At 42.1% G+C, this 24,316-nt stretch overlaps 1 protein-coding gene across 2 annotated transcripts; it reads left to right on the top strand.

The window, feature by feature from the left end:
- Window positions 1-858: 858 nt before the first annotated feature.
- fli1 (Fli-1 proto-oncogene, ETS transcription factor) lies at window positions 859-22,250 on the top strand. Of its 2 annotated transcripts, none has more exons than XM_030764668.1 (9): window positions 859-941; window positions 4,991-5,202; window positions 5,850-6,001; window positions 6,763-6,966; window positions 13,095-13,163; window positions 19,177-19,236; window positions 19,831-19,899; window positions 20,366-20,413; window positions 20,708-22,250. In XM_030764668.1, the coding sequence occupies exons 1-9, from the start codon at window positions 924-926 to the stop codon at window positions 21,235-21,237; spliced, it is 1,362 nt and encodes a 453-aa protein (XP_030620528.1). In that variant the 5' UTR covers window positions 859-923; the 3' UTR covers window positions 21,238-22,250. The 2 variants fall into 2 exon arrangements, with proteins under 2 accessions (XP_030620528.1, XP_030620529.1); XM_030764669.1 differs by having other exon boundaries at window positions 19,834-19,899.
- The last annotated feature ends 2,066 nt before the right edge of the window (window positions 22,251-24,316 follow it).

Raw genomic sequence — 24,316 nt, forward strand, 5'->3', positions numbered from 1 at the left:
TCATCATTCGCCTCAGTGCTGGAGAGCAGACGCACACGTGCAGAGCAGACCTCTGCCGTCAGTCGGCTGGGCACTGCAGGCTTGGATTTTATTAATGGTAGCCAATTTCAGGGAAACTACAGAAGTTTGGACGACCGTTTCAAAAGAGTAGCCTTGTTCCAATCTCCACCACAGGTAGTTCCAGTTTTGCGTTTCGCTTCCTTTGATGTAGCGTTTTGCCGTGACTTTCCAGGAAGATGCGACCACTAGCAACAGAGTACTCATCCTACCTTTCTTTTTGATGGGCTGTTTGGATGAGGAGTTCGTGAAATAGATAAGAAGGATGGAGTATGTTGGTGTCGTGTCAGTTTTATCCGACTGAAATTGGTCTGCTTTAATACTTTCACGACTAGAGGGCTTCACCCGTATTAAGAGATAACAAGAACAGCATAAGGAAAAGCACATAAAAAAGTCTCCGAGACATATTTCATAATGTACCGATGTTTCGTTAAACGCTTGTCCAATTTGATCCCTTTTAATCATTGCAAATTCAAGCATCATCACTAAAAACGTTCTTTGCCGTAGGCTAAGTGGTGATGTGCAGTTGTAAAAACAAGCAAATGTACAGCATATGCGAAGCGATGGCAGTCATTCGGTAAATATTTCCAAGTAAAAACATTTACAGAGGAAAGAAACGCTATTGTTTTCACTCCTTATCTCCTTGGGACAAGTATCCTGCTTTTTCGTTGCCGTAACGAAGGCAGGGCTAGCAGTGACACACATAGCTTCCTTCTCAAAGGCAGTGACTTCACTTCCCAAATTTAGAGGAAAAAAAACCATCCGGTTAACTGTCTCTTTCTCTCCGCGACATATCGGGGGCTGGAATTAATTCAGGACAGTGTCATGTTTGGAATACTATTGGGGTCCACTGAAAATTGCGCAAAATGGACGGAACTATTAAGGTAAGGGTGGAGGACAGAAATTTTTGAGACGGCTTGCATTCGGGAGTTGCGCCTCTGAATAGTGTGGGGTTCTCTGACGATAGCACAGTGCTCGCGAAGCGACTTTTCTGTTGCTCTGAAAGCGGGCTCACGATTTCCTACCGTTTTCCTCTTTCTCCCAAGTTTCCTTTTCCTTTTCTCCGAAACTTCGTTGAAAGTTAAAAATCAGCGGAGGCCAAGTTCACAGGGGAAAAATACGGCTCGTTCAGACGGGAAAAACTTGGAACAAGCGCACGGTATAGACGCACGTCTGACTCTGAGATGAAATAAAAGGATATTTTTTTCAAGGAAGACGAATGTTCACAGTATAGGACAACTTTACGCTTTCAGGGTCAGAGATGAAACTTAAGTCTACGGAAGGCTTGGGAAGATAAAGAGACCATTATGTTCATGTGTTTTTAGACGTTTATTTTAATCCTAAAGCGTAGGCGCTAAGATGTGGCTGCGCAATTGTAGTGGCACAGCGCCCGGGGTCGTCTAACCATTCATGGTTCAAAACTCAGACGGCCATGCCGAGCCCACCCACTATATGATATTTCTTGGCAATGATAATCAAATCATTTTCCTAGTAAGAGCAACAATTTTTGAAAAAAAATATTTTTGGTTATGATAAGCACGTGTGTTTTGTCAGTTCGAAAAGACGGCGTTTTTTGTTGTTGTTGTTTTGTTGTTGTTGTTTTAGTTTATAAATTTAAAGGATACTGTTCTCTCTCACATAGTTGATAATGTTTACAAAGGGTTGAATGAATTCATGAGCAGTCGAGGCCACGCATATATGAAGGCTCTTTCTTTCTTTCTTTCTTTCTTTCTTTCTTTCTTTCTTTCTTTCTTTCTTTCTTTCTTTCTTTATGTATTTCTTTCTTTTTATTTTTATCCTATCGGCCACAGGAACCAGAGGAATGGTTTAGTTTCTTTTTTCCTCTGTTCAAAGTGCATCACGCAACTGTTGTATTTCACTGTGGTCAGGTAGGATATGTTATGGTCATTTATAGACATGTCTAAAGGTTACTTGTTAATTGTTTGGTCGCCAAATAAAGGCTTCATCTGCTTATGGGTCCCCGTATTTCACATTCTTCAGTAAAACATCCCTTTACCGTTTAATTAATTTTCTCTGTCGTTCTTTCTTTCTTCTTTTTTTTTTTTTTTTTTTTTTGCGGTTGAAGTCGTATCAGCGGCTTTGGGTGTGGTGTATGTTTGGGGTCTGCGTGAGCGTGAGCGTTAGAAGCACTGAATGCTTATTCAGATAGTATCATGTTCACCCGTGTTGTGATTACATTACTTGGAGCAAGTGCATCATGTATTGAAACGCCGGTAAAGGCCAAGTCAACATAAAATCAGTAGCTGAGATTACAGCCCAGAAAGAGTGCAAATAATACTAATAGTACTGCTCTTGTGAAATGTCAGGGCATATCTGTTATTATTATTATTATTATTATTATAATTATTGTTATTATTATTATTATTAATAATAATAATAATACTGCTACTACCACTTCTATTTATGTTACTTAGGTTGTGGTTGTTGCTGTGCAAGTCTGACTGCTGTTAGCTAAGTCCAAAAAACATATTCATTTCAAAAGTTCTCTGTTTTGATCCGATGCTACATTTTAGACTTAGTCTCTTAACTGTACTTAGTGCGTTACTCATCAAAGGTGGGGTTATCGAACCATGGGGGTTTCCTGCTCCGCATAATCTGGTTTCCTGTCAGGTTTCCCTTTCCTCCTTAAACAAAAGACAGGAATGCCCTCTGCCTCACCACGTAGCCGTGTGCAATCTAGACGAGGATGAGTCCATCCCAACCTGAGGTCATGACACATCCGTCATCCTGGTGATGGTTGCCATGCCCAGAAGTGTCACTACATTTAATCTCCTCCCAGACATAATGGTGAAGTTTTTCTAGACCAGTTTGTGGGGAATGCCTTGCACAAAGTAAGGGAATCATTGGCCCCAATTATGAAAGGAAATCATCACACTATCACATCCATCCGTTGTTTGTACATCTGAGCAAAAAATTTGTTTTTGGCGTTTTCAACAGTATATTTCCAATGCTACAATAAGCATACAAGCCTAAAGGTTTACCACTTCTGCCGGGGCGGAGTGGCATTTTGTAGGTAAAGCTAATTTACAAGCTGAGGAAAATAGCACTTATGCAAGCATTTTGACGTAGGGTAATTAAAAGGTTGGCTCTGCATATCTTTCAAGTCCCTTATAGCTGTTGGAATGCTGCTTTTTTGCCAGTGCTACATTGCGCAGTGCATGTGTGGAATTAGATTTTCCTATTTTTAAAAACCCTCTGTAATCTTGGTAGCGCACGACTGCCAATCATGAATTATATGGTGCAGGCTGATATGTCTCTGTGTAAGTAACGTGCAGCAGTCTGCAATGTTCAACGCTGGTCTTATCTGCCACCATAGAGGCTTTCTTTTACTCGTCCACGCTTATCGTTGTGAAGCTCGATGCTATGGCCCTGTCTGATACGTGACATGGACAGTAATGAGACAGCTATGTTGGCTCTATTGATCAAATCAGTGGCACATGTCAGAGACACTCCACCCATCATGTTCAGAAGGCAACGCACAAAGTTTCTCCAAAGTCCCATGTACTTTCACATTTTATCCAAAACGTCCAGAACTGTACATTGCCGCTTCTTGTGATTTAAATGTGAATCAGAGGGATTCCTTTTCCTCTAATATGGAATCATGCACAGTGTTTCTACATTATTCCCTCAGTCTTGTCTATGGGTTCTCACAGATTCCTCAGCTGATAGGTTAAAGTTGTCTGTCTCTATTCAGTCCTTTTGAAAACTGTGAGAAGATATGTGTGTCTGTGAGCTTTCAGATTGTACTAATTGTGAGAAGATTGAATAGTGTAATAAACCACCTTAGCATGACCTAAACAGGTGCAGATGTTGTAAGGAGGTTATTACTTATGAGAGGAGGAGAGAGAGAACCAGTCTACTGTCTTGGCACAAAGTTAAAAGCATAAATAAGCCGTGGAAACAATATGAGTATTGCCGAAAAATATGAATGAAATCTCCTCTCTATGGCCATGAGGAGCAACAGCTGTGCCATGCAGTGGTCCAAGGGATGAGTAGAAGCGTGTGTAAAGGCAGGAGTCTCCAGACGGAGCCTGTCTCTCAGTTTGTTTTCTTTAATAAAGCGACATCATTCCAGCTGAGCTCCTGCAAGGAGGTCAATGTCAAAATGACCTCAGACTAGTCGTCAGGCCCTGTTTTCTCAGACAAACACGTGTTTTACTCAGAACGACACTGAAAGACGAGTTTGGGATGCCATCTTTTGTAAAGCATTTTAACACCGCTTTTGAAAGTCCTTGAGACATGTGGAGCGCTCTGTGTATCGGTGAATGAAAATCAATATTGTGATCACTCTAGCGCTGCTGAAAGCCCCCTTGCTCAGTCTGACTTCATAGCATTGAGCCCGTTAACATCTGAAAGTAAAAGTACAGCATAGTCAAATGAAGTTACAATACAGTTAATGGTCACTACTGAGCTGTATTCTCAAGAGATTGTGGGGCTGAAGTTGCTCCCTGTGTCTTTGAGTTCTATTCTTTGTGTGAGGACTGGGAGACAGCAGAGGTCAGATCTGAGCTGCTTTACCTCTTTTACACTCATTTAAACATCGTAAAATAACAAGCTGGAGTGTTTCATTAAATGCCAGGTTTCCACTGAGGAAAATGGAGAATGATAGTGATTAGAGTGATAGTGAGATTTTGACCATATCAAGGAGATTTGTTTGGCCCAATAAACTACATGAAACCACAGTGTTTAAAACCTTTTTCAAAAAAAAACCCATTTTATAAAGTCCTGTTGGCAGAACTTTAGTTAAATTAGTTATTTTCTATTAAACTGTTTTTTTTTTTTGGTTTTGTTTTGTTTTGTTTTTTGGTTGGGAAAAAAATATAAAACTGCTAATTTAATCTAAAAATTTTTATTACATGACAAAGTGCAAAATCTATGTAAAAGCCATAACCTTTCATCTCCTCTCCTCTAGGAGGCGTTGTCAGTGGTGAGTGAAGACCAGTCCTTGTTTGAGCCTCCATACGCTGCTGCAGCTCCCTTACCTAAGACAGACATGACTGCATCCAGTGCACAAGACTATGGACAACCCCACAAAATCAACCCTCTGCCCCCACAGCAGGAGTGGATCAACCAGCCAGTGCGGGTCAACGTCAAACGCGAGTATGACCACATTAATGGATCCAGGTACCTCACAAAAAATATCGTCAAATTCAAATACAGCTTGTCCACTGCTGTCTTGTCTTCCCTCATTGTACAGAGAAATATGTTTGTATTTTAGTAGTAGATGAGAACTGTGTCTCTCTGTTCACAGCCCAAGTGTGTAGTCTGTAGTTATTCACCAACCAGTATTTGCTTCCATGTCCCCGTAGCTCATCCTGAGTTTTGACGGACATTTCCCTGTTAGTTATGGAATACAGCCTTCCCTGGATGTTTTCTGTCTGTTACATGGTACCTTCCTGCGCTGAAGTAACGTAAAGCAATGGAGAGGGACACTTGCTGAAACATCTCTTAGGCAGTGTCATTCCTCTGCTTCTCTGTTGTTCACAGACAGCAGTTAAAATGTTCTAGTCTAGACCACCTTTTCACTGAGGACAGTCTGTTTCTACGTTTTTCCCAGGCAATGCCCTTTTGTAGTTCACGTCGTACTTTGCTGGAGCTCAAGTTTCCGTGGATATCTGTTAAAATATTCTGTTAAAATCTGTACTGTTAAAACACTTTAATTGAGTCTTTCTGCTCTCTCTTTCTCTCTCTCTCTCTCTCTCTCTCTCTCTCTCTCTCTTTCTCTGTGTGTGTGTGTGTGTGTGTGTGTGTGTGTGTGTGTGTTGTCACAGAGAATCCCCGGTGGACTGCAGTGTGGGCAAATGCAATAAGATTGTGGGGGCGTCAGATGCATCTCAGATGAACTATGGAGGTTACATGGACGAGAAGAATGCCCCACCCCCAAACATGACGACCAATGAGAGGAGAGTTATAGTCCCTGCAGGTATGAATAGGACAGTCAGACACTTATCATGAAGCAGTTAGGGTTTCATTTTTATGACAGTATTTGACTTTTTCTTTGTTTTCCATTACAGTATGCACAGTAAGCCTCACTCATGCAGCTTAATGTATATACTGGCAACCAGTCATATTAACGCCTTAAAGTTTTCTACACCCCAGTTAATGTCCTTTCCTGTTATATTTATCTACTGATAAGAATTAATCCCTTGGTTTTTCACTTCAGATCTGAGCCAGCAGTATACATTAACGATTGTAATATAATATAGTATACTTTAACTGTGAATCTCTGCGTTTATGTCATTATTTAAACCATTCCAAGTGGCTGTGTAGCCAATTGATCGAGTAAATCAATAGACTTACAAAAAGGAAAACTGGACCCCAAACAAGCATTGCTGTTCTTTCACTATGGCTCTTGCTCTGCATGATGAATGTGTGTGTGTGTGTGTGTGTGTGTGTGTGTGTGTGTGTGTGTGTGTGTGTGTGTGTGTGTGCGTGCATGTGGGTGGGTGGGATGGTTGGGTGCATGGGTGTAATGTCAGCGGTAGAATTAATTCTGCTATTGTTATATGATTATGCACATGTGCCAGTGGTATGGCAATGGCTATTTCTGTATATGGTCATTTGTTTATTTATTTACAGTTTATTATGATTGCTTATTTATTATGCTGTGTGTGTGTGTGTGTGTGTGATATGTTCCTAAAGCCCTAAAGTTGGCAGAATGACTGTGTTTGCTGTTTGTCTCAGATCCAACTCTCTGGTCCCCGGACCATGTCAGACAGTGGCTGGAGTGGGCCATTAAGGAGTACGGACTTTTGGAGATCGACACAACCATGTTTCAGAACACAGACGGCAAAGAACTCTGCAAGATGAGCAAGGAGGACTTCCTGAGGCTCACCAGTGTCTACAACGCAGAAGTCCTGCTCTCACACCTTAATTACCTCAGGGAAAGTAAGTCCCTGTCCCATCCACCTACTGTTTTACAATGGTTATAGATTTAATGATTTTCAGCTCTTTAGCAAGGTGTCGCAAAAGCCTCTATTCCAGAATACATAATACAGTAAAAGTACAGTAAAAGAAACAATGCTGCAAGCTCTCTATACTCTCCATATACTCTCGGCTCTGGATTTTGCTGGATCAGCAGTGTCAGTGTTGTACATGGTGCCAGTGATTGAACCTGAAGTGTTTTGCTCTCTGATATTGACACAAACGTGCAATGCCAGACTTTCTGATTGAAAGGATGTGACAGATATGACGTGATGGTTTAATGCCACATTGTATGATTTGTTATATGAGATTTGCTGATTTTGGAGCATCAGACATTGTCAGATTTGCTTATTTTAGGATGAATGCTTAGAATTAGTAAGACTTTCTTGTTTTGTAGTATCAGACTCCATAGCGATGATGATGTCAGATTTTTTGATTGGCTGATGTCATATTACCTCACTCAAAGATCAGGCTCTCTTTTTTATGACTTTTCACACTTTGGGATTTGTCTATGATGTCATGATTTGTCACCATGGTGATATCTGATTCTTTGACATATCACACAGGTGGGTTCTGCAATTTTTTAATCTTTTCCCTCTTTGTGAGGCCAGAATGCTAAGCTAGTGACACTAAACTCTAACTGAGATGTAGAAGTGTCCTGGTTACTTTCTGACTTTCTGATTTTTTTGAGGTCCAAGCTCCTGATTCTTTTCTCTACTGTTTTAGGGTGAAATAGGCTTGTTGTCTTTGTTAGAACCTTGTCTGAATATTTTCCACGCTCAGTTCCAGTCAAAGATGGGTTACTTTTTTCAGTTTAGCCAATGAGGTTATCCTTATCAGCACAGAAAGGGAAGAGAATCTATGAATTGGGTACAAATCCAGTGATTAGTAATGCATTTGCAGTCAGCACCCCCATACTAAAATGACTGTGAATGAATGCTTGTGTTAAGTATGGAATGAGGAAGTTTAAAGCGTATAGATCAACAACTGTGCCAGTTGTGGTTTTGGTTACATTTAACGGAGGGATTGTTTGGCCTGTGTGGCTCCCTTGAATGTCTGGTTTAAAATGTGATCCATGCCATTTGAAATATTAGCGGGTGTGAGCATATCTGGTACATAAAAGTTGACGTCGGTGTGACTTTATGTACTTTCCCCATTGGTTTCCAGCTAATGACTAGTTACAGATCAGCGTGTCCCCATAAGTCTTACAAAATGTCTTGTTTTGTTGTGTTTGGCAAAACTGACACAACCACAAAGAACTGAGATAACCATCCTGGCCAACTATCTCCCCTTTTGGGGATGGTCAACCACAGACTCCTCCGTGAGATTAGGCCCAGGTGCACAGCCTGGGGACCCTCAGTCTATGGCCTGTGTGCTTACAGCACAGAAAAGTTTATTCCACATTCACAGCCCAGGCAAAGTCGGCCCGTTTTCCTTCCAGGCCTTTCTACATCAGAGATTATATAAAGATTATAGCTGTATATAGTTTGGCAGCCACACACTGGCAGTTGAGAGAAAACCAAGTCTTGTCTCCTCTAATATGCAAATTCCTTCTATAAGCAAAACGTCTGGGAGACGCACAGCATCTGCGTGCCGTCCGACAATCATCTGGAGTTTGTTGAGGAATGTGAAGCAGTCGCTGAAGATGACGACAATGCGGCCCTCTCTGCTTGTCACTCTGAGGGTTTTTTTTTTCTTTTTCTTTCCTAACTTTTATTTTTTGCAAAACACGGCCGTCGGCTAGTCAGTAATCAGTGACCTTAGCTAACTGCAGACGACAGATAGGTCGTCCGCAGACGCCGGGACCTTAAGAGGAGCAGCGACGAGAGCAGCTGGCCCATCCAAACATTATGACAAGCACTGGGCGGGTGGAGTCCCCATTTTGGCACGACCGGTTGTGAAAAAAAAAAAAGAAAAAAGAGAGAGAAAATCACGATGGGTTTGACTATGATGTAATGGGAACTTTATTCCGTGGGTGTCAACAGTTTTTTGGAGTTGAGTACCGGGCCAAACTCGTGGAGAGAAGAGTTGAATATAAGAGAGCTATTGTGAACGGCAAGGCTGTGCCTGGGTATGTCTGAGTGCTGTCAGCCTCCTCTTTTCCTTATTCACGGAACAGAGTTTTCATTAGGGACGGCTGCCGCAGGGACTTAGCCGAGCTTAAACGCAATGCACTGTGGGTCTGCCCCGCCACTTTCTCCTTTGATTTAGTTTTTGTGTGTTTTGGAGACCAAAGAAATGTTTGGGAATCCTCCTGCTTAGCAGTCTGAATTGTCTTGGACCGTGTCCCAAGAAAAAAAAAAGAATAATAAGAAGAATAATAACAGTAATAAAACGAGAAATGCTCCTGTCCTGTGACTTACAGGACACTTACTCTGACTCTTAGGAACTCTGAGTTTGTTGACTCGCTAAAGGCATAATTTTCTGTGTGTGTGTGTATGTGTGTGTGTGTATGGGTGGGGTTTGTTCTAGGACCCTGGGGTTTTGCTATTTGAAACTGAGGCCGATCTCTTTCCTCGCATAACACAAACAAACACAATCACAGACAAGCAGACAGGCAATGAGTGTGTCCAGAAAAGAGCCTTCTGGCTCTTTTCATGCTAGACGAAAAGCTACTCTCTCCTTTACCCGCGTGCACACGCATGCACACACACGCACACACTCGGATCGACGGGGCAGACCCTGGAAGTGTTTAACGATTGCCGGTGCTGTTACGTCTCCTTCAGCCTCTCTCTCTGGCCTTGACGGTCCGCAGTCCAATCACTTCATACACATCTGTGTACATGATGTGTGTTTAGTTGTGTTTACTCAGAGTCTGATTAGCATTCCTCTGTGTCATTAAGGTTATACACAGCGGAGCAGTGTGGGGACATTTCCTCCGCCTCAGGACACACTACTAGCAGGCTGCTGACTCACTCACACACACACACACACAGAAATACATACGTGCACACATGCATATATTTATATGCACATCTAAGCACTTATGCACTGTATGTGCAGAGAGAGGCAGAGATAGTGAGGAGAGACATGAACACAATGACAGTTGCAGACTGTGTCCATGTCTGGGTTTTGTACACGGCATCTCTTTTGCTCTTTTTTGGGTCCAGCTGTTTGAACAGTTGCTCTGTGATTAGAGTAGGAGCGGATAGCTTGTGTCTGCATTATTTCGGCCTCATTGTTGGTCCTTTATCCAGATTTTTATAAGTGATCTCCTCCCACTCTCCAATGTGCTTTCAATTTGGCTGCAATTTGAGAATTTGTTCACATTAGTGAATTGGAGTGCGGGGGAGCAAAGCTGCTTGCTTTATTGTCGCAGTGGGTCAGGAGAGTTTTCTGAGTTAAGGCCTAGTGTCCACAAGTGTAGTGGAGATTGCATATCTGGAAAGTTTTATTACACATACATAGACACGTTGAAATGACTGGGGATGACTGTATTGGAGTAGGGTTTTTTTTGTTGTTGTTGTTGTTTTTTTGATCGCGGTTTTACTCAGCGACCAGAAACAGCTTAAAGGAGGGAGTGGCTGCAGCAAAAGGGACATTCTTAGTCCTCTCTGATGGTTTATATACACCATAAACACGAGTAACAACTCTCTCTCTCTCTCGCTCTCCCTCTCTTTCTCCCTCTCTGTGTTTCTTTCTCTCTCCGTCCTCTCTGTCTCTCTCAAAAGCTTTCTCCAGCTCTCACTGTCTCTCCTTCTGTCCTTCTCTTCTCTGGTTTTTTATTGATCTGCTTCTCCACTTGTGGCAGATTAGCACTGAGGTTTGAGGCTCAACAAGTGTGGCTGTCTGGCCCCGTTCGGCTGCTGCATTGGGGTGTGTGCGCGCGCGCGCACGTGTGTGCGTGTGTGAGAGAGAGTGTAGTGGAAGGTTTCCATAATGGTTATTCATGGCCACAGAGTGGTTCCATGGCCAAGTTGAAATGGACAGTGTATTTCTGACCTGTTTGACACAGAGACTCATTCCCACATATGTATGTGTATACTCTCTGTTCTCAACAATCTAAGTATGTAGACTCGAATAAGAAGCCGCAGCTGCCACAGTTTATTCTGCTAAGTATTTCTGCTGAAAATAATGTGAGTGCCAAAGCCCTGTAAGGGTAGACATACCCATAGGTCACCTGAGGTTCAGGTGTTCTGGCCCAGCTCTGTTGGTTTGGTTAGTGAAGGACAGTGGTCTGAGCCTCAGTGGTTTGGACGAGAGCTGGGGAGGGGCAGGAGTGGGCGGTGTACCATTATGTAACGACCCAGTCCCTGACCAGATGTGGTTTAGAGAGAAAAGTCTTCCCACTTTCCTCACCCCAAAACTGTTTGTTTATTGGTGGGAGTACAAACAAACAAACAAACAAATATGGAGTGTGAGCATATTTCACACACTCTCTCTTTCCCTCTCTCTCTGAGTCCCCCTCCCCCGCCCTTTCTAACACACACACACACACACACACACACACACTCACCCATTTTGGTTAAACGTGAAACCACGCTTCAACTGAAATTGTTTGCTCTGTTTTTCTGCACTGTTTCTCAGGAAAAGAAGGGGTTAACCCTCCTTCCATGTCTTTCTCCTGGTCGTGTGGGTGTTTTGTTTGTGTGCGTGTGTGTGTGTGTGTGTGTGTGTGTGTGTAACAGCAGTTTTTGATAGCTGTATGGGGATAGTGCCCCACACAATGACTGCCCTGTGTTGAGGCCTCCATAGCACAGCTCTGGGGTGTGTGGAGGCTGGAGGTTAAAATATGTGCAGCACCCCCATCTTCCCCCTCAAAACGCACACACACACACACAGACACACACGCATATGCACATATGCACACACAAAGTTCAGCAGTCCGCAAAACTCTCCTCTACCATCCAGAGTAGCCCCAAATGTAGAGTGAGAAAGAGAGAGAGAGAGAGAGAGAGAGAGTTCGGCAGACAGAGACAGAGAAACATATTACCTACATCCATTTTTCTCATTGAGAAAAACAGAGCAGCATCCTCCCTTCACTGACTCCCCAGAGCCATTTTGTGTAAGCTCCCACACTCCACTCACACTAGCCAGCGTTGTATTTTACCAGTGCATTTTCCCCCCTCTGTTTTCCTGTGGACTGATTCATGTACAAGAGCGACTTGAATGAGGAGCCGGCCTCATGTGCTGCTGGAGGTGCCTGAATGAGAATGAGGACTGTGTAGAGAACAATACTCAAACACATCATATGCATGGTTCTCCCTGTGTGTGCATTTCTTCAGCTTGACCGGCGTCTATTTTCTTATCTGAATTTCATGATTTAAGAGCTAAGATGAAGTTTTAAAGACCTTACTGAGCTCCTCAGGTTTTAAACAGTGGATGCTCTATGAGAATTCATCCTATCCTTTCTATGTGTTTGTTGCCGAATGCGATTCAGTTTTTAATGATTTACTGCATTATGTGAACATGCTGTCCATCATAGATACATGCATGCATTAATAGCCCCTACGACATCTTTGAGGTAAACTATGTAAGCTGAAGAGTTGTGTGTAATTTTTACAGCGTGACTGTACATGATGAATCTGTTACAATGTAGTTACATTGTAACTACATCACCAACATGAATTCAAGCCTTTCCTATGTTTAAACAGATTACCTGTCAAATTCTTAACAAACAAGTATGCCCAGTGTACCTGTACACAACAAATGCACTGGTGATAAACTGACTCTAAGAATGTTTACGGTGGTGATAAATGAACTCTTTTGTTGCACAATATTTCAAACAAATATTTACATTGCTGTTGAAGTAAATGTTTGTATTGTCCCACAGTGTAAACATTTTCAGCATCAATTTAACACCAGTTAAATTCACCACACAGTTTTTTTTTAGTTTCACTTTTATCCATCTGTGACTTATAGCTGTGGTTAAAAAAAAGAAAGAAAGAAAAAAAAAAAGAACTACCCAGCAGCTCATGCCTCATGCCTGCTTTGATCAGAGACACAGTATAGCAGTGGTAAGATTTTCAGTGCTCTGTAAAAAATACATATGCAGATAAATTACATAAAACTATGTGACTAGATACACATAAACAGGTAATGCTGTTTTAATTATGGTCTTTATATTGCTTGTTGGTTTCTGTATCTTACAGGTAGCTCATCATTATCATACAACGCACCATCTCACACGGACCAATCACCACGTCTGCCAACCAAAGAAGGTATGATAAAATAACATTTTTATGAATATAAACACACATGAACACACACACACACACACACACACATACACACACACACACACACACACACACAAGCAAACAGACTGTAGCCAGATTCATTTCTGAAAAGTTAATTGAGTTTGTGGATTTGACAAGGATTTTGTCTTCAGCCTGATTCCTGATCTCATAACACAGATTTTACAAATTCCTTGCATAAACCACACTATTCTTGTTTCATAATAATATCAAAAGACTCAAAAAGTTACTATCCCTGACCTTAACAAATAATCTTTAAAATAATTCTTAACTCATAAAGCCTTGTTTGCAGCAGCTTTTTTTCTCTATTACAAGTTATGAGTGAGATGATGAGGCAAAAAAAGAAAATGTTGCCTGAGAAAAGAGAAACAGCAGTCTGAGAAATTTTATTGGTGTTTGTTCACATGTCGCATTTTTTTTAATTTGTCCAGCTGAAGAGAGGTTTGGTTTGGGCTTATGGATGATTTCAACTGAACAATGCGTTACATGCAATTTGAAAGAAAATGTTGGTTGTAGATAAAATAATGGAGAATTAGCCTCTTATTGGCAGGCTCTGCCACCACACTCTTGTGCTCTCTTTCTCTGTATCTTTTTATAAGTGCATGTGCATGTGTGCGTGTTTGTAGGAGCATGTGTGTGCGCGTTTGTGTCTGGATATGTGTGTGTGTGTCTGTGTCTGTGTGTGTGTGCGTGTGTGTGTGTGTGTGCATCTGTGTGTGCATGTGTGTGTGTGTGTGTGTGTGTGTGCGCCAGGCATTCGGCAGGTGCTGTCTTTGTTTGGTGTAAATAATACAGACGGCTGCTGGGTTGACCATTCAGGCTGTACCTGAATAAAGACAGTAGAGCAGGACTCAAAAAGGAGAGCATTAGCAAAACAAAAACTACGTACTGCTGGGCCAGCCTGCCCCACACAGTAACACACACTAGAGCATGACCAGTCACAGACACACAGACAGGTGTTCCTCATCACATAAAGGAGAGAGAGAGAAAGAGAGAGGGAGGGAGAGAGAGAGAGAAAGATAGAGATGTGGAACAGAAGAGAAATGTTTTTTATCGCTTTCACAAATTAGCATCTCAGCATCTTATCAGAGTGAGGTGTGGCGTGTGTGCACGGGCGTGTGCATGTGCGTGTGCGTGTGCATGTCCGTGTGCGTATGTGTGTGCGTGTGTGAAGTGACTGAATGATGGCAGTATTACTTGCTGTAATACTGTGTTTAGCCCAGAAAGCCATGTGCGCCCAGTGTGACTTTTATACTGTCTCATATTACTGATAAACGTGTACTGCAGTTACAGTAATCAGTAATGAAAGGAAGAAATGTCACTGGAACACTCAGGGACTCTAATGTATAACCTTTCAATGATTCTAGTCAGTGTAGACCTGCCACTGATGTTTGGCTTAAGGTATAATTATCATCAGACTCTCATTGCCATGGAGACTGAGACAGAGGGGATTCCCTCTACATGGCACGCATCAGGGCTGTAATAACAGTGATAGGCCGTGGGGAGCGGTGCTATCTGGGCAGGACCCAGGGAAAGGCTGTCCTGATAAGTGCCTGTGTCAGTCCTGTGCGTGTCTGCGTGCTGCTGTGCTCTCGCTGCTCTCATTAGAATGATTAGCCATGTGCTTAGCTCAGATAAGATAATCCCGGACGAGCGCGCCGACCTTTGACCCTGCCCTCCTGAGCCATTTTTTCTTTGTATAAAGGTACATTCCACAGTTATGTCTCAGTTTATTGTATGGCTACAAAGACAAAATCGTCCAATCGAAACTCATGAAACAATTATACTGGACATATAATTAAAATGCAAGTTTTTATTTGTTAAATTTGAAATGGTTATTTATAATGTATAATTACTGTTATCAAGTATTATACATTTTGTTCTTAGGGAATTCTTGACATGACTGCATTGTGCTGATAGTGCTTGTAAAGATCGTTAACATTTCGTCAGGATTATGACTAATGAACATTGTGTGAAAGACTTTTTTTCACTGTACTTTTGGTCGTTGAGTGGGAAGAATGATTTATTGAATTGTGTTTCAGATGGCCGAGTCAGGACACACAGAGCTGGTGTCAGGCTGGGTTTAGCAAACATTCAGACCACTATGGTTTTACCCAAAGTGTTGTGTAACCAGGAAAGTGTAGCCATCACATGTGTATTCTTTCGTCTGCCTGATTCATGCCAATGTGTTTGTGTGTGTATGTGTGTGTGTGTGCGCGCGCGCACGCATGTGTGTGTGGGCATGTGTGTGTGTGTGTGTGTGTATGAATGTGTGTTGACGTTTGTGTGTTTTTGCTTGTGTGTATGTTTGTGTCTGTCTGCATGTGTGTGTGTGTGTGTGTGTGTGTGTGTGTGTGTGGCATGCAGAGCTATCTCAGTTGGATGGAATATGTGGAGATTCATGAGCTGTGCTGTTTCCCCAACACACTCTTTCAACTCATCCCCTCATCCAGTCACACTGTGGCCTCCCAGGCAGACAGACCGTGTGTGTGTGTGTGTGCACGCGCGCATGCGCATGCGCATTTGTGTGTATGTCCACACTGGTGTGTGTGTGTGTGTGTGTGTATATTTGTGTGTGTGTGTGTGATTTGGAGCATATTTTTACAATCTTCTCAGCTGTTCTGCTTATTTGTGTAGCTCTCTAGCAGTGCACAAAGATTTGTGTTTCATACCCACAGACATGCAGGCTAACACTACATATAATCCCACTGACAAAGCCCAAATAACTATTAAGCCAGACTGAATAAGAATACATAAGATTTAGCTACAGGAATATGTTGGCTTAACTATCTCATAGATGCCCATCTTATGCATATTTCAGATACACCTCAGATGTGCTCTATAAACATGTCAGGTCATACTGGTGTCCACGAGCCTGAGTTAGGGCCGATAGAAAAGCAGGCTGGTTTGTGCTGATAGCTCTGCTCCATGCTTGTTTTGACTAGCCCTGCTCTAGCTCAGTCTCTGAGGGGAAACACACCCAGTCCACGGTGGAAATGGACCGTAATGTCGAGAGCAGCCAAGGAAAGGAGAGTTACTTTTTGTTCGTTTCAGGTTGAAGTTCTAAACGTCCTTCATCTGACCTTCTTTTGTGAGTCCGAGGGCCTTATTTTTATAGGTTTCTGGCTTTTCTACCTTTGCTCTGGCAATCTGTACAAGTCCAGAGCCACGCATATGCGCCTCATGTCTGATTCTGAAGTCATGCTTCCAGCTGCATTCCCCTGCATTTGTTTTAGGTCTCTGTAGACTGGGCCGCCATTGTGGTGCCTCAGTTCCACTCTCATGTCTAAAAAAAAAAAAAAAGAAAGAAAAGAGTTTGGTTCCAACCACCTCAGCCCTATCAGACAGTAGCAAGGTCCACAACCATTATTTTCTTTTCAAATTCCAACGTTGTGTTTGGTCTGCTCTCTCTCTTGTTTTTTCCTCTAGTCTCTTCGTTTCTCTCTCTCTCCCTCTCTCTCTCTCTCTTTCACTCTTTCTTTCTCTCCCCACTGGTTTGTGACCCTTCTTCTACTCTTGGAAGGAGGTAGGCTTATGTGTGTTTTTTCATGGGGGGGGGGGGGGGGGGGGGGGGGGGGTGTTGAAAAAAAGCAAGGGGAAAAAAGGCCCAGTAAAACAAAGAGAGGTTGTGTGTGCAGTCTGGGCTAGGCAGGAAACAGAACTCTCTCAGGACTCACCCCCCACCCTCATACACACACACACACACACACACACACACACATACACACACTGCTTGCGTATCTTCAAGTCCTGCTCCAGATCAGACCTGACAACCTCCACAGAGATACAGAGAAAGAGAGAGAAATTGGTATAGAGGGGCAAGGGAGAGAGAAAGGAGCAAAAGAAAAAGAAAGCAAAAGAAAAGAAACAGAGGAAGAAAACATCACAGAGGTTTCATTTTAAGTATTCAAAGCTCATCCTGACTTGTGTTTTTTTAAGCATTGGTCAGCCATCGCTGAATGAAAATATACAGATAGCTAATGTTGATGTCTACGGTAACGTCTGTGAGCGCCTGAATGAGCTGATGCTATCAAAATCTTCTAAAGAAAAAAATATAACTGAAAATCAGCTACAAGGAGACTCACAGTAAAATTATGATACTGTTTCCTTGCCAAAAAACGGTTTTGTTGGAGCCTATCCCCGACACTGCAGTGGTATGGTTCTGTAGGACGTATCGTTCATCTTGTGTTTTCATGAATTATGTCAGAAACAACCAAATCAGACTCCAAAAACTAAAAGTAGCTTTGTATAAACACAAAGACAATGACTAAAAGGTTCTGTGACTTGAATGAAGCTTAATTCTGTTTTAACATTGTTGGATTTGCTGTGTGTGCGTGCGCGCGCGAGCATGTGTGTGTGTGAGTGTGTGTGTGTGTGTATGTCTTGTCTGCTGCAGAATGGTAGGTGTGAAAGAAGTGACTCTGTGTCAGCTTCTGTGAAAGCTCTTGGCTGCCCATGGATTTGAACCATGTGGCATCTTTTCTTTTGTTTCAACATTGCTCTTTATTGTGAACATGACAATAAAACTTGAGTACATTATCAGTCACTGTTCTTGCTGGATTTTCAGTTTCTGTACCAGAAGAGGGCAGTATTTGACCATTTGTGGCCAATCTGGGACAGCTGTCACGGCCAAAATAGTGACCATAATAGTCTCTGGTGTCACCTCAGTTATCTAAACATCTTCGATTTAAGAACGGAGTCCTTATAATGTAGTAGTTTTGCCTATCACTCTGGCTTTGCACTTGCAGTTTTTGGGACTTTATTCTACTTCTCTGTTTTAAACATTTTAAACCTACACAACATAAATGAGCTGACTTTTTCCATTGCGTTTGCTCTGTGTACTTTGTTTGAGGCATTTCTGTGGCTAGGCTTACACACATAGGTAATTTGCAGAATCTCAAGGTCAAACTCAGTTCCATTTACTGCCTAAAAGAAAAGTGCTGTTTTCATCTTTATGGTCATAAGGCCGTGAGCACAGTCTGGAGCATGGAGAAAATCACATTAGCCATCATAGCCCGATCATTTCCGTATAGGAGAGAGAGGGATAAGTTTGAAGCTGCGGGGCAAGATTAAAACATTAAGTAAAATGTATGAGAATACATTACAGAACAAATAAAAAAACACAACAAGGCATGGGAACCCAAGCTATCGCAAGTGTCTCTTGGGTTTCCATTCATCTAATTAGTTGTGTTGTGACTCAAAGAGTTACGCTCTTGGAGTTTTCCTTCATGTCTGTCTCTCTCTCGGGGGTATGAGGAGAGGGGGCGAAACAGACCCTGCATGCCCCACAATACAAATTATTATTGTTCCCAGCTCCACTGGGATATGTGACGGTTGTGTGATTCATTCACTGAATGTTATGAAGATTATTGAGTGGGTACCTAATTGACTGGGAAACTTATTCAATTGGCTGGTTTTCAGGGTATACCAGTGTGTCCAAACTGTGGTGGTGAATATGTCTGGTAGTCTGACTCGTGTGTTTGTGTCTGTTTGTTTGCGGTGTGTTTTTAAACAGAGGCTTGTGTGTTGCAACCTGCTTAACTGTAATTTATGGAAGCCATCTTGTGGGTTTCTTCTGCTCGTAGACATAGCTGAGCTCCAGATGAAACCACACAGCTCCGGCCAGATATCCCCTCTTAAATCAAACCCACACGCGCACGCACGCACACACACACACGCACACACACACACACAGATGCACACACGCACGTACACATACACACACGCACATGCACATTCGCACATGCACACGCATACGCACACTCACACACGCACACACACTCACACACACGCGCGCGCGCACGCACACACAGACAAAGCCTTGGCCAGCGTAAATTTTTTGTCTCTTGGTGCTTTTGTCCTTTTTTTATTTTTCTTCGTGTATTTCACAGAGCTTGAACCAGAGTGTGTGGATATGTATCTGTTTGTGCATAGAGGATGATGGATATGTCTAACTGACCTGTTCTCTCCTCCACAGACTCCTCATACGATGCTGTGAGGAGGACAGGCTGGTCAAACAACATGCATAGTGGGAAAGGTACGCATTCCTTACACAGTCCCAGTTCAGATTAAGAGACTGCCCGTTCTCTCTGTTATCACTACACACAGCGCCATCGCACAGTCTTTTTTCAACCCAAACATCAGGTTTCATTTAACACATACTTTATACCTACAAGCATGTGCATTGATTGTTTTACTAATTCGGCAGACAAGTTACAAATTTTAAGATTCCAAACCTATCCAAGTGAAGGGTGAGTTAGGTATAAATGAACAGAATTTGTTATCAGTTTTAGGTGTTAGATGTTGTTCTCAGAGCAAGCTGTAACCTGGGCAGGTAGCAGAGCAGGATCAGTGTGTGACTGCGAGGGACTGCACGGCAGACAGCCAGTGATTAAAAGCTCATGTTATCAGTTCGAGATGCTGAGAGCCTGAGAGCCTCATTAAGCACTTAGCAGAGCGAACCGCTACTGGCCGTGTTTTCTTTGGACTCAGCCCCGTGTCTGAGGGAAAGTGAACTTGATGTGTCTGCTTGTATAGCCAAGTGAGTCTGACACTCTTTCATTCTCTCTCTCTCTCTCTCTCTCTCTCTCTCTCTCTCTCTCTCTCCCTCTCTCCCTCTCTCTCTCTTCAGCAGCCTCTCCTGCCGTGGTGACCCAGAATGTATCTAAGACCCCCCCAGAGCAAGCACGGCCCCAGCCAGGTGAAAATGAACGACACATGTACACGCACACGCACGCACACACACACACACACACACACACACACACACACAGAATGGTTTAGTACTTAGCATTAATTCCCATTATGGTTATTTCTTCTCATTAGAGTTTGACACCTCAGCATATGTGCTCTGGTAATGTAGAAAAGGAGAATTTGACACATTAAATGTGTTTGAGTGCAAATTTTTCCCCCGAAATTATGATGCGTTTTAGCTCTTTATGAGAACGGCAACCTTTGGGTATACCGCTTTAGACAGCAAAAGAAAGCAAGTCTGTCTGCTTTTTTTCCAGCTTGTGGTAGGATTCCACTGCACCAGATCCACGGAAAATTCCGCTGTCGTCTCATCCTGAAGCCCAGAAACTAAACCTCTATTTATTATACTTAGTTGTCCAGGTTACTGCTCCAGTGACTAACCAGCGGCCAACTGTGTTTGTGTCTTCCCACAGATCCATACCAAATCCTTGGACCCACCAGCAGTCGACTTGCAAACCCAGGTGAGGGCCGGAGAAAGTCATTTGTGTTACCCTGTCATCCTTTCAGAGGATTGATATGCACATAAAAACACATAGTCAAATATACTTTTCATAACGTTGCTCATTTATAAATTTATAACTCATAAGTTTGTTGTTGTCACTGTTCCAGTGGTACTTGGAAAAATATGCCTCCTTCATATACTTTATTATTTAGTATCTTGCCATCTCTCCAACCACCCCCCTCCTTCTCTGTCTCTCCGTGTCGATCTCTGCCCCCCCCCCTCTGCTCCCCCCCCCCCCCCCTCTCTCTGTCAGGCTCAGGTCAGATCCAGCTGTGGCAGTTTCTGTTGGAGCTCCTGTCAGACAGTGCTAACGCTGGCTGTATCACCTGGGAGGGCACTAACGGCGAGTTTAAGATGACCGATCCAGACGAGGTGGCGCGGCGTTGGGGCGAACGCAAGAGCAAACCAAACATGAACTATGACAAGCTGAGCCGCGCACTGCGCTACTATTACGACAAGAACATCATGACCAAGGTGCATGGCAAACGCTATGCTTACAAATTCGACTTCCACGGCATAGCCCAGGCCCTGCAGCCCCACCCTACCGAATCCTCCATGTACAAGTACCCCTCTGACCTGACGTACATGCCATCCTACCACGCCCACCAGCAGAAAGTCAACTTTGTCTCACCACACCCGCCCTCAATGCCCGTCACCTCTTCCAACTTTTTCGGCCCCACCGCCCCCTACTGGAGCTCACCCACGGCGGGCATATACCCCAGCGCCAGCGTCCCACGCCACCCTAACTCCCATGTGCCCTCACACCTGGGCACTTACTACTAAAATCCTTTCTCCTCAGCCTCCCGCCAAACAACACAGCCGAGCTAGTGCTGCACTTGGAACAGAAACGGAAAGACGCTCGAAGGGGGAAGGGAGTTTGACTTTTTTCTTTCTTTCTCAAGTCTTAAATTGTCTGAACTCATAAAAATTAAGGAGGTTGACTAAATGAAAAAAAAAAAGAAAAAAAAAAACTAACTGGATTATGGATCCACTCAGAAATGGTGTACTACTTATTCTTCACACAGGACGAGTGACTTTGTTTGCTTGTTGTTTGTTTCAGAGCTTGTCTGTGTTTTTGTGCCTTTAAAACTCCTTGGAAAGCTGCAAGTATGGGCCAGACAGCATTAACTACCACAAACCACCCAAAACAAAACAAAAACAACAAAAATAACAACAGCAAAACAGTAAGACAAATAACTGGAGTCTACTACCTACAGAGAATTAATGAACCAATCAACGCTCAGTTTCAATGTTTTGCCTCTGTATTGTTTTACTCCAAGGATGAGCCCCAGTCCTGTGGGTCTGAACCCTCTCTGAAACTTGTGTCTTTTCTTGATTGGCTTTGCCTAATTTTGTGTCGTTCGTCCATCTGTCTGCCCATCTGTCTGTCTGTCTGTCTGCCTGTCTGTCTGTCTGACCATCCTCTTGTTTCGGGCATGTTTGGAAATTCAAGGGACACTGAAAATTAGGATGTCTGAAAAAAAAAATCTGGCAACTGGAAAAGGCTGCCATTCACCTGTTACTTCTCCTTGTAACTGGAAGCCGAAAAGTCAAAAATGGCTGTTGTAAGTTGCTGTTCACTGCCAGACCAGTTAACCCAGGTCTGCAGTTTTTGCCTATGCTCTAAGCCTCCTGTATGCTGAAGATTTGTGTGTCACCAAGCCAGTACTGATGTGAAAGCTCTGTGATCAAGTGGAAAAAAAAAATTGTTTGTTTGTTTGTTTGTTTTTGTTTTTTTGTTTTTTTTACTGGTTTGCCATCTTATGTCTGTGCAGAGCTGAAATTATCTATCTTCTGTGTCCTCATCTCTGGCCAGTGGTCTTCCTCATATATATATATATATATATATATATATATATATATATATATATATATATATATATATATATATATATATATATATATATATATATGTACACACATCTATGTTCATCATTAGAGATGAAGCCAAGTTTTACACGGAAAGGAACAAAATATTAGAGGCTAATGTGTGACAAACGGAGAGAAGAAGCAAAGATAATGTGAAATGAAAAAAAAAGGTCATTGTCTTCATTTTTCCTAGAACAGGTTCCCAGTTCACACTGGCAGAAAAAAGGTTCTCTTCACACTAAATTCTGAACACATTCCTACATGTCACAGAGCTCCAAAAATTAAAAAAAAATATGTGCATTACTGAACAGACGATTGTGGACACAATGCTAAGTACCTCTTTAGGACAAAAAAAGGCAAGTTTGAAATACACAAAACAGTTTTTAAAAAAATAGAAATAAAAAACACACAATAAAGGTTGAAACCGGAGATATCCTCAGATTCGCGAACGCTGTGCGTTTGTCAGAGCTATTTGCTAATATTTTTTTAAAATTCAACGGTCAACTAGGCATTAAAAGCATCTTACTGTATAAATTATGCAGAGTTATTTTCATATGTGACAGTATTAAAAAGTTCAAGAGAATTAATACGAGTTGACCTCGGTCAAAAATGCAAATTTTTTTTTGTTTTTAAAAAAAAAAAAAAAGAACAGTTTCTGAAGGTAGTGTGTGCAACATGAGCGTGTTTAAATATCTGTACATTTGGGCAATAAGTTTATGAATGTTCTGGATTTTTTTTTCACTGTTTCTTTTAAGGTTTTATTTCTTTTGTTTGATTCCTTGGTTTTTTAACCTTGAAAACTTTTTCTATTGTCCTCAGTGTTTTGCTTTGACAAAGAGAAAGTATTTTAAAGTGTTTGTTTGTTCCTGAACAAAACCACACACGCCTTACCAGAATCATAACCCTATTTTCACCAACATTTTTTGTTCTCCTACATCACGGTTATGGTATCTTCTCAGTATTAAAATTAGGCATTCTTCAGGCTTTAAAATTCTTTTTTCTAAACAACAGACATTGGCAGCTTTTGTATGTGCCTCTAAATTGGTTTTACATACATAAGCATCTCCGAACATCAGTCAGCTTCAAAATCGTATGTGTAGCATTAGGTAAAAAAAGAAAACATGAGATTTCTCCCTGCCCACATCTTATCAGCATTATTATCTCATGAAAAGGAGCTGCGCTATGTCATATATGCAATGTATTTTGGATATTTTAAATATATGAAAAAATATATATAATTTTGCAATTAATCATTTTGTTATTATTTTTGTTCCAGCAATGTATTATGTATTACCTTTTGTAAAAGGGCTGATGTATAGGTTAAAATGTGACAAAAAATAAATGTTTTTACTTCAGACCAAATCTTTTTTTTTTTTTTTTTAATATATGGTTTTTCTTTCATTTTAGGGCCCCAAATAGTTTTATCAGTCATCCTCAAAAAAAGCAGTGTGCATGCAGCTAAAAACCGCAATCAACAGTTCACCACCCATATTAACTTTTCTCTATATATCATCAACATTATTATAATAAACATGTATACACATGATTAATTGTCATAAGCTACATACAGTGAAAGCTGATCTGAAGCTTTGAATTCTTCTGTCCTTTTCTCTCATTCCTGATTGAACTGTGTTTAACCTGTCATCTGAGGAAAAAGTCTCCTGGATGGAATCTGTCTTTCATGGAGATGTGGGAAAAGCTTTGCCCAGATCCACTCACCAGGGTGGAGACATAGATCATACAGAGGTACTTTACAATGTCAAAGTAAACAGCTTATCTCTCACTCGGATCTGCACAGAAGTCAGAGCAATTCGTATCCTGACTTTACGCTTTTGTTCCAACTTTTTCCTTCCTCCCCACCTTTCGCAAAGTACTCCCTGTGTGTGTGTGTGTGTGTGTGTGTGTGTGTGTGTGCGCGCACATGTGTGTGTGTGAGTGTGTGTGAGTGTGAGGGGGTGTTTGTCATAAACATGCTCAGATCTTGTTTACTGGA

Source organism: Chanos chanos, chromosome 2 (genome assembly GCF_902362185.1).
Source record: "Chanos chanos chromosome 2, fChaCha1.1, whole genome shotgun sequence".
NCBI lineage: Eukaryota > Metazoa > Chordata > Actinopteri > Gonorynchiformes > Chanidae > Chanos > Chanos chanos.